The sequence below is a fragment of the Tupaia chinensis genome, unplaced genomic scaffold (assembly GCF_000334495.1).
Source record: "Tupaia chinensis unplaced genomic scaffold, TupChi_1.0 Scaffold144642_1, whole genome shotgun sequence".
Classification (NCBI taxonomy): domain Eukaryota; kingdom Metazoa; phylum Chordata; class Mammalia; order Scandentia; family Tupaiidae; genus Tupaia; species Tupaia belangeri.
In genome coordinates this window covers 452,625-463,628 of record NW_006204503.1, presented here as the reverse complement: position 1 = coordinate 463,628, position 11,004 = coordinate 452,625, and the positions used below count along the sequence as shown (strand labels likewise).

General features: G+C 41.0%; 1 protein-coding gene across 2 annotated transcripts in view; it reads left to right on the top strand.

The window, feature by feature from the left end:
• Window positions 1-11,004, top strand: part of MED13 (mediator complex subunit 13) — a gene marked incomplete at its 5' end in the record, with an annotated part of 149,007 nt that overhangs the window by 116,520 nt on the left and 21,483 nt on the right. For both annotated transcript variants that reach the window (XM_014583722.2, XM_014583723.2), the window contains 3 exon segments: window positions 3,705-3,924; window positions 5,349-5,540; window positions 5,707-5,930. In XM_014583722.2, coding sequence (XP_014439208.1) covers window positions 3,705-3,924; window positions 5,349-5,540; window positions 5,707-5,930 — 636 coding nt within the window.

Genomic DNA, 11,004 nt, shown 5'->3' with positions numbered 1-11,004 from the left:
TCTCTCTCTCTCTCTCTCTCTCTCTCTCTCTCTCTCTGTCTCTGCCTCTCTCTGGCAAATGCATGTGCACTATAGCAAACAAATTAACAATAAATAAAATGAAATAAAAAATAATTTTAAAAGAATAGTAATAATAGGACCAGCAGCTGGCATGATGGCTATGTCGCTGGACTCCCATGTAGTCAACTGCAGTTTGAGTCCCTGACCCAGTGGCTTAAACTCACGCTGGGCACATGTGAATGTGTGCCCAAGATCACAAGAGGAGAATGGAGGAGAAGGGGTTGCAGTGTGGCCATCCCTGAGGGGGGTGATTTCTTATTTTCTGTCTCTCTCTCTCTCTCTTTCCAATAAGTGCATGCGCCCTATAGCAAAAACCTCCCCCAGACACACACAGAAAAGGAAAAAAAATAGTAATAATAGGGGCTGGCAGGTGGCTTGCTGGTTAAGGGTGCTGGACTCCCACATAGTTCGAGTCCCAGACCTGGCAACTTGCTTTCTCTCTCTGGTCCAATTAAAAAATAATAATAAGTAAGTAAATAAATAAATTTTATTTATTTAAATAAACTAATAATAATAAAATAATTCTTCAAAAAAATTAATCTTGAGACCAGCAGAGGGCATAGCAGTTGTGTTGCTAGACACCCATGTGGCCAGCCACTTAAAATTCATACTGGTCATGTGTGCATTTGTGTCCAAGATCCCAGGAGGAGGATGGAGAAGGGATTGAGCCGTGGCCATCCCTTAGTGGGGTGATTTCTCACTTTCCCTCTCACTGTGTCTATCTGTCTGTCTGTCTCTTTCTCTCTCTCTCTCTCCCTTTCTCCCCCTCTCTCTCCCTCTCCCTCCCTCCCTGGTGAGCATACATGCCCTAAAGGAAAAACCTCTTAGAAAAAAATAATAATCTTTGCAGAAATAGAAATAGTGTTTCTTGGGGACCAGCAGTTAGCGTAATGGCTTTGTCGCTGGACTCCCACGTAGTCGACCGCTGTTCACGTCTCAGACCCGGTGGCTTAAAACTCACGCCGGGCACATGTGCGTACATGCCCAAGATCCCGAGAGGAGAATGGAGGAGAAGGGATTGCGGCGTGACCATCCGCCCTGGGGGGTGATTTCTCGCTTTCTGTCTCTATTTCTCTGTCTGTCTGGCGAGCGCACGCGCCCTATAGCGAAAAACCTCTCAAAAAAAAAAAAAGAAATAGTGTTTCTTTTTTTCTAAATTAGACAGTTATTATAAATGAACATAAAGCATTTTTTATCTTTTTTTTTTCCCCTTGGGGAAGTTTTTGCTATAGGGTGGGTGCACTCACCAGAAAGACAGAGACAGAGAGACAGAAGGCGAGAAGTCACCCCCCAGGGGGGATGGCCATGCCGCAATCCCTTCTCCTCCATTCTCCTCTCGGGATCTTGGGCACGCACAGACATGTGCCCAGCGTGAGTTTAACCAGGTCCGGGACTCAAACCGCGGTTGACTACATGGGAGTCCAGCTACATAGCCATTACGCTAACTGCTGGTCCCAAGCATTTTTTATCTTTGAAGTTTCATTTTTATAATGTTGAGCATCTAATATTGTGCTGAGGGCTTGCTCCATGGTGTAATGGTAATAATGTACTGCTCAAGAAAAGCCAGATCCCACATGGCAGCCATGGTTCTAATCTCTTGCCTTGTCAGCCTGAAAACATGCTGAGTATACACACAAGTGCCCAAGATTCAGTAAGCTAGAGATTTGGAGATAGGGGATTGTGGCATGACCAGAACCTGTGGAGGGTGTTTTTCTTTTTCCCTCCCAGTCTTACGTGCATGCATGTGTGCTCTATCATGAGTGAAAAAAAAAGTTTGGAATTATGGTAACTCTTCATAAAGTATTGATCATAGAATCCTAGACTCTCAGGGTAAGAAACAAGACCTTGAAAACTTGGGGCCAGCAGGTGGTGTGGTGATTAAGGATGCTGAACTCCCACATGACCCACTGCGGTTTGAGTCCCAGACCTGGTGGGTTGCTTTCTTGCTTTCTCTCTCTCTCTTATTCACTCACTCACTCACACTCAGTCTCTCTCTGGTCAAATTTAAATGAATGAGTGAATAAATTAATTAATTTAAGTAAAATAATTCTTGAAAAAAAAAAGACCTTGAAAACTTGATTCAAGTGTGCTGTGACCTAATTGTCAAGTATGTTTGCCTATGCAGATCATTCCAATGATTGAGGGATCACTATTGAACTGACCTATCTATCTAGCCAGCCTTACCAAGACTTGACTCTCTCTTCTGGCATTTACTAACTTTGTGAATTGGGATAGTTCTAACTTTCTGAGTATGTCCTCATATGTAAAATGGGACTGATGATATACACTATGTACTAATGATGTTATATACATTACATACTTTATATACAGTGCTTTCCTTTTTTTAAGAGAGATTTTTGCTGTAGGGCACATGTGCTCGCTTGAAAGACAGAGACAGAGAGAAAGTGAGAAATCACTTCTCACCACAATTCCTGTTCCTCCATTCTCCTCGGGATTTGGGGCATACATGCCCAATTTCAACCCTCTGTGTCCGGGACTCATACCACAGTTGGCCACAGGGAAGTCCAGCACCTTAACCACTACATCATCTGTTGGCCCCTATACAGTACTTTCAAATTGCTGATAGTAATGCGGATGTGACAATTTTCATCTTTTATGCCGAAGGGACTGAGTGAACTTCCCTTTTGATTTTACTTGAGCGTAGTGTGTATATGTCAGCTACCCTGGATGCAGTTATACCCAAATTTACATTCATATATGAATGGTGAAATATACAGTTGCATAGTTTGCTTTGCCTCTTTTGAAAATCTAGCAAATTTAAAGTTCAAAAGAAATTACAAATAAAATAATGAAGCTTAGTCACCATTTAAGTTATAAAATATGGAATGAATGTATAGAGTCAGGGCCTGGCAGGTAGCATGGTGGTTAAGGGCTCTGGACTCCCACATGGCCAACCGTAGATCAAATCCCAGACCTGGAGACTTGCTTTCTCTCTCTCTTTCTCTCTCTCTGTTTCTCTCTGGAAATACTAAAAATTAATAATGATAGTTAAATAAAGTAATTCTTTTTTAAAAATGAAAGTATAGAGTCTAAAAATATAATGGAATATTAAATAGGTCTGCAAGTCTGGTTTTGTTTTGTTTTCTAGCGAACTTTGAAATATAGGAATGATAATCAAAATAGGTCTCAAAGAGACTATTTTTGTCTCAGTTTTAGCCTTTTAAGTGCTAGCACTCTTTTGTTGCTAATACTCTGGGTTTTTTGTTTGTTTGTTTTAAAGAATTGTCTTATTTAACTTTATTTAGTTATTTTAATTTGAGTAGAGAGAGAGAGAGAGAGAGAAAGAAAGTGAGAAAGCAAACTGCCAGGTTAGGACTAGAACCTCAGTAAGCCATGTGGGAGTCCAGAGCCCTTAACTACCACCCTACCTGCCAGCCCTGCTAATACTCTGGTTTTAAAAATTCTATTATGTGTAAATGAAAAGGTCTTTTTATACTGTGAAATTGTATATACAGTGTTTATGGGTCTCTTTGGGGAGAAAGAGGTGTTCTTTATTTTCAGAAAGTTACTGATACTTTCCACTAAAAAAGGGGGGGAGGGATATGGTAGTTAAAAATCTGCTTTGATGCTGCCCCAACCAAATATAGTACAACTTTTTGTTGTATTTCTACCTTAAATTTTAGCACAATGGATCGTGATAAAGTGGGAATTCCCACAGATGGTGATTCACATGCAATTACCTATCCACCTGCAATTGTTGTTTATATAATTGATCCTTTTACTTATGAAAATAAAGATGAGAGCACTAACTCTTCTAATGTATGGACTTTGGGACTACTTCGATGCTTTCTGGAAATGGTCCAGACTCTTCCACCTCATATCAAGAGTACTGTTTCTGTACAGGTAAGAATGACAAATGTTGTGGGTTAAATATATATATATAATTTTGATGTTGTCAGAAGTTCCAAAGGTACTACTTTGCTATATTTGAATTCATTTTTTAAAAGCTAGATTCTATTGCATCGATTTTACTTTAAGTGATATTAGAGTTAAAATCCTAGAGAGTTTATAAAAGATAAACTGCAGTTATACCATAATAATAATAAAAATTAAAATACTGCAGTAAGTATGTTGTGTTATTTTTCTGTATTACTTCTGTAAACCAATCTGTAAATTCATAAACAGAGATAAAGCACAGACCTAACCAAGCTAGAGACAGTGTACAAGTAAAAGTTGAAAGAAGGGCCCAGAAGGTGGTATAATGGTTATGTTGCTAGACACTCACATGGCGAACCCTGGTTCAAGTCCCAGACCTGGCAGCTTGAATATCATGCTGAGCACGAGTGCGTGTGTGCCCAAAATCCCAGGAGGAGAGTAGAGGAGAAGGGATTGCAGCATGGCCATACCCCCTTGGGAGTGAGTTCTCACTGTCTCTCTGTCTCTGTCTGGTGAGTGCACACACCCTAGGGCAAAAACCTGAGGGGGAAAAAAAAAAAGTTGAAAGAAATTAACCATATTAGGTTGAAGAAATTCTGAGGCCCAGCTGCAGAAGTGCAGTGGTAGGGTACTGCTCTGCAATGCTGGAGCCATTTGTATCCTGGGTCAACAAGAAACACTCTAGGCAAGTGCACCCCTGTTCATCAATGATTAAAAGGGGATTGAATCACGGTGAGGTAAGTCTTTTGTTGAGGGTGCCTCTCTATCTCTAAGTAAATAAAATAAGCTTAAAAACTTTATGAAGTGGGATTGGCAGGTGGCATGGTTGTCAAGACACTGGATTCCCACATGGCTGACCATAGTTCAGGTCCTGAACCTGGCGGCTTGTTTTTTCTCTCTCTCTCTCTCTCTTTCATAAGTGCATGTGCCCTATAGCAAATTAAAATAACAATATTAATGATTAAATAATTTTAAAATTTTTTTGAAATTTTTATAGACTATAGCAGGGATAGTTAGTGGCAATATTAACGTAATTGCTGTGTAGTTATTTTTAAAATTTTTTTAAAAGAATTATTTATTTTAATTCCATTTGTTGTTATTTAATTTGACCCAGAGGTAGACAGAGATAGAAGAAAGCAAGTCGCCAGGTCCGGGACTTGAACTGTGGTCAGTCATGTGGGAATCCAATGCCTTTAACCACCACGCCACCTGCTGGATCCTGCTGTGTAGTTATTTTTTAAAGATTTTAGATAGTTCTTAGTTCAGGGCCTATTGATAAAATTTAGTTTATTACATTTTCTGGTGAAAAATGTTTTAGAGTTTTAGATTGATAATTCCTTTTAATTTCTGTTGGAAGTTTAACATCGGTAATATTTGTTTATACGTCTTAGATTGTTCCTTGCCAGCACCTGTTGCAACCTGTAAAGCATGAAGATAGACAAATCTATACCCAGCATTTAAAATCCCTGGCCTTTTCCGCCTTTACTCAGTGTCGGAGACCACTTCCAACATCAACCAATGTGAAAACATTGACTGGCTTTGGTCCAGGTTTAGCCATGGAAACTGCTCTTAAAAGTCCTGATGTGAGTTTTCTCTGATCAAAGTTCTTGAATGACTGTACATTTTATGATATTTTGCAAAACTAAGTTCAATTATTTGCTTAGCTTTTGTTTTCCAACTATATGATAATTGAGTAACATTTTTCTAAGATTGTATAGTACCATAGTGCCTTCATTTTTTATTTTACAGAGACCAGAGTGTATTCGACTTTATACACCTCCTTTTATTCTGGCTCCAGTGAAGGACAAACAGACAGAGCTAGGAGAAACATTTGGAGAAGCTGGACAGAAATATAATGTTCTTTTTGTGGGCTATTGTTTATCACATGATCAAAGGTGGATTCTTGCATCTTGTACAGATCTATATGGAGAACTTTTAGAAACTTGTATCATTAACATCGATGTTCCAAATAGGTACTTATATTTCTTTAAATGTATGATTATCGATCCAGTTTTTAAAAATTCATGTGTGTGTGTGTGTGTATGTGTATACTTACACATATAGATCACATGTTTCATGTTTTATGAATAGAAAACTGTCTGGAAGGTTATGTACAAAGAACTGTAAAAAGTTCTTAAAAAAAATAAAGTATGGGGGTCAGCAGGTGGTGTGGTGGTTAAGGTGCTAGACTCCCCCATGGCTGACCATGGTTCAAGTCTTGGACCTGGTTGCTTGCTTTGTCAGTCCCCGTCCCCTTTCTCTCTCTCTCGTGCATATGCCCTATAGGAAACTTAAAAAATAATAATAAATAAAAATAAATAAATAAAAGTTTATTTTGGTGTAAAACCATTTTGAAATTTATGTATAGTTTTTTCATAATACACATTTTGCATTAATTTTTTGAAAATTTTTCTATATTAAGACTTGTGGTCAGCAGGACCAGCAGTTGGTGTAATGGCTATGTCGCTGAACTCCCATGTAGTCGACTGCGGTTCAAGTCCCGGACCCAGTGGCTTAAACTCATGCCAGGCACGTGTGTGTATGTGTGCCCAAGATCCTAGGAAGATAGTGGATGAGAAAGGATTGTGGCATGGCCACCCCTCCCCCCCCAGGGGTTAATTTCTCGCTTTCTGTCTCTGTCTGTCTCTGTCTTTCTGGCGAGTACATGCACCCTATAGCAAAAAAAAAAAAAAAAAACAAAATCCCCCCCCCCCAAAAAAAAAAAAGACTTGGGGTTAGCCCCATGGCCTGGTGGCTAAGAGAGCCGGTATCCACATGGCTGGCTACGGTTCCAAACACTTGAAAAAACATGCTGGGCATGTGTGCACATATGCCCCAAATCCTGACAGGGTGGAGAAATGGTGAAGGGATTGCAGCATGATGACTCCCACTATGGGTTGCTTTTTCTCTACTCCCTTTCTAGCTCTCTGGAAAGCACAGTGGCCCTCTGGCAATTAAAAAGACAAAAGAGGTTCCGCAGATGGTGTGGAACTTGACATGGCTGACTGCACTGTTCAAGTCCCAGACCTATGGCTTGAAAATGCACCCCAGGCGTGTGTGTGTGTGTGTGTGTGTGTGTGTGTTTTCCCAAAATTCATAGAGGAGGGGGGGATCGCAGCATGGCCATTTTCCCTGGGGGATGAGAAATCACCCCTGTCTATATTCAGTGACTGTCTATTCCCTATAGCAAAAACTAAAAAGGGGGAAAAAAAGGAAAAAAAAAAAAAAAAGAACATGAAAACTTAGAATTGGGAATGCTTTTCACTTTTTTTGTTTCTGAGTGAATATTGTATAATTAAGATAAGTAAAAATAGTTTTTGATTAATCTCTGTTATGAAGCCAAAAATGTTTAAGGTCCCTAACTGTTATTTCATAAAACTCAAGGTAATCGTTTTAGCTGAAAAAAAATTGAAACATGAAACTAGAAAACTCTCCTGTAATTAAAAAGTCATCTAGTAGAACATCTATAGAACATGTGAATTTTTTTGTATATTATCTAAAATACTAAGTTAATTTCCTTAACTAAAATTGTTCACTGAAAATTTTACTATTTAAATGTTAGGGTTTTCTGAAAGTAATGTTCTTAGTTTTGGAATTCTTGACAGTCTGCATATCATGGCCAATTATGAGGGGATTTCAAAAGTTACCGGAGGGTCTGCCCTGTAGCATAGTGGCTAAATGCTGTACATAAAAGGCTGAATCCCACATGTCCAACTGCAGTTCAAATCCCAGCCTCAGTGGCTAGAAAAACATGGTAGGCATATGTACTTGCATGCCCAAAATCCTGACAGAAATGGAGGAAAAAGATGATGGCATGATAATGCACCATAGAGTTTGTTCTCTTTCTCTCCGTCTTACACACACATGCCTGCCCTCTTCCCATACCCCTTGCCAGTGCATGCACCCTGTGGCAATTAAAAAATTAAGGGCGGGGCTGACACATAGCTTGGTGGTTAAGGCCGCCATACTCCCACATGGCCAACTGTGGTTCCAGTCCTGAACCTGGTGGTGTGCTTTCTCACTTTCCCTCCCTCCCTCCTTCCATCCCTCCCTCTCTCTCTCTCTTTCTGTCCCTCTCTGGGGACAGATTAAAATAAATAAAGTTAAATAAAATAATTCTTTTTTAAAAATTCAGGACTAGGGGTCGAGAGGTAGCATAGTGTTTAAGGCGCAAGACTTCCATGTCGCTGACTGTGGTTCAAGTCCCAATCCCAGTGGCTTGAAACTCAGGTGGGCACGTGTGCATGAGTGCCTAAAGTTCCAAGAGGAGAAGGGATATTACAGCATGGCCATCCCCACACCATCTCACATTCTGTCTCTCTTTTTCTCCGGTGAATGCATACACCTATAGCAAACAAATCTCAAAGGAAAAAAAGTTAGGGGTAGCTGTTGGTATAGTGGTTAAAACATATGGTTCCCACATGGCCAACTGCATGGTTTGAGCCCCAGACCTGGTGACTTGAAAAACACTAGACTTGTGTGCACATGTGTCCAAAATCCTGAAAGGAGGAAGGGATGGAAGAAAAGGGATTGCGGTTTGACCGTATTTCTTAGAGAGTGCTTTCTCACTTTCCCTCTCTCTCTCTCTGTCTCTATAGTAAGCACTTTTTTAAAAATTGAAATCTGTGCATAGTTTTTTCTTTTTTTTTTTAATAATTACTTTATTCCATTTTATGTATTTTTAATTTGACCAGAGAAGGACACAGCTAGAGAGAGAGAGAGAGAGAGAGAGAGAGAGAGAAAGAAAGAGGGAAAGTGAGAAAGCAAGCCACCAGGTCCAGGACTCGAACACGGTCGGCCATGCACTCTTAACCACCACTTCACCTGCCGGCCCCAAGTTTTTTCATAGTATATACTTTCCATTAACATTTTGAGTACCCTTCATATTTATGAAAGATTTAGCAGAGCCAGCAGGTGGTGTGATGGTTAAGGGCACTGGACTCCCACATAGCTGACGGCAGTTCCAGTCCTGGACCTGGCGGCTTTCTTTCTCACTTTTTCTCTCTCTCCTTCTCTAGGTCTGTCTTTCTCTGGTCAAAATAAAGGAAAGTTTGGGACTAGCAGTTCGCATAATGGCTATGTCGCTGGACTCCCATGTAGTTGACCGTGGTTCAAGTCCCGGACCTGGTGGCTTAAACTCATGCCGGGCGCGTGTTCGTGCATGCCCAAGATCCCAAGAGGAGAAGGAGGAGAAGGGATTGTGGCGTGGCCATGCCCCTTGGGTGGTGATTTCTCGCTTTCTGTCTCTCTGTCTTTCTGGCGAGCACACGTGCCCTTTAACAACAAAAAATGCCTCTCCAAAAAAAATAAAAGAAAGAAAAGTTTGGGACCAGCAGTTGGCGTAATGTCTATGTCGCTGGACTCCCATGTAGTTGACCGTGGTTCGAGTCCCAGACCTGGTGGCTTAAACTCACGCCAGGCATGTGTGTGTGTGCGTGCCCAAGATCCCAAGAGGAGACGGGATTACGGCATGGTCATTCCACCTTGTGAGGGGTGATTTCTCACTTTCTGTCTCTCTCTCTTTCTTTCTGGTGAGCACATGCACCCTATAGCAAAATCCTCTCCCCTTAAAAAAATAAATAAATATACATTTCTAGTAACATGTTTGAAAGCTAGTGAACCAGCTAGCTGGTTGACAGAACTCAAAAAGCAAATTCATGATATCATTCTCAAGTTTCAGATTTGGATTCTCTCTCTCTCTCTCTTTTTCTTTTTTAATTGAGAGAGCTGTTTGCTACAGAGTGCATGCACTCGCCAGAGAAATAGAAAGCAAGAAATCACCCCATTGGGGGAATGGCCACACTACAATCCCTTCTACTCTATTTTCTCTGGATCTTGGGCACATGCACACACACACACACACACACACACACACACACACTGTGAGTTTCAAGTTTCCAGGTCTGGGATTTGAACTGTGGTCAACTATATGGGAATCCATCGATTCAACCATTATGCCATCTGCTGGTCCCTGGCTTCAATTTTTTACTTTCTTCTTTATTATATAAAGCTTCTGTTTCTTTACATTCAGTAATTAGAAATGGCAGGAATATGTAACCATTATTAGGGCTTACTGCTGCTACAAAGCCTCAATAGAAACATTGATCTTTTGATTATAGAAATTTATTAACTGTGTTATCCTTAGAATAGTACCTCCTACTTTATTTCCTTGATACAGTTTGAGTTTTTTGTTTGTTTGTTTTTCTTTTTTAAATGTTGTAGTTGTGCTCATTAAGTGAGCTTTGGAAAGAGGTGTTTGTGAAGGCTGAGAGTGGAGAACTGCTCTCTTTATAATTGGTCTTATTAAGTTTTTTTAATGTTTTCTTTCCATTATCAAGGTAGGAATTTCACTTATTACTAGCTTAATTTAACAAGTGGAAGTGAGGGCCAGGAGGTGGCGTTGTGATTAAGGTGCTGAAATCCCATGTGGCCAATTGCATTTTTTTTTTTTTTTTTTGGAGAGATTTTCACTGTAGGGCGCGTGCGCTCGCCAGACAGACAGAGAGAGAGACATAGAGACAGAAAGCGAGAAATCACCCCCCAGGGTGGATGGTCACGCCGCAATCCCTTCTCCTCCATTCTCCTCTCGGGATCTTGGGCACGCACGCACACGCGCCCAGCGTGAGTTTTTTAAGCCACCGGGTCCGGGACACGAACCGCGGTCGACTACGTGGGAGTCCAGCGACATAGCCATTACTCTAACTGCTGGTTCCCCACAATTTTAATTTTTGAAAGAACCTTAGAAATCTTTTCTAGGACCTCATTTTACAGATGAGAAAACTGAGGCACAGAAAGTAGTGATGTGGGGACCAACAGCATAATGGCTGTGCCTCTGGACTCCCAAGTAGTCGACCGCAGTTCGCGTCCAGCTCTCTAGTAGCTTAAAACTCACGCCAGGCACGTGTGCGTGCGTGCTCAAGGTCCCGAGAGGAGAATGAGAGAATGGAGGAGAAGGGATTGTGGCGGGGCCATCCCCCCTGGGGGATGATTTCTCGCTTTCTATCTCTCTGTCTCTGTCTGTCTGGCGAGCACACGCGCCCTATAGCA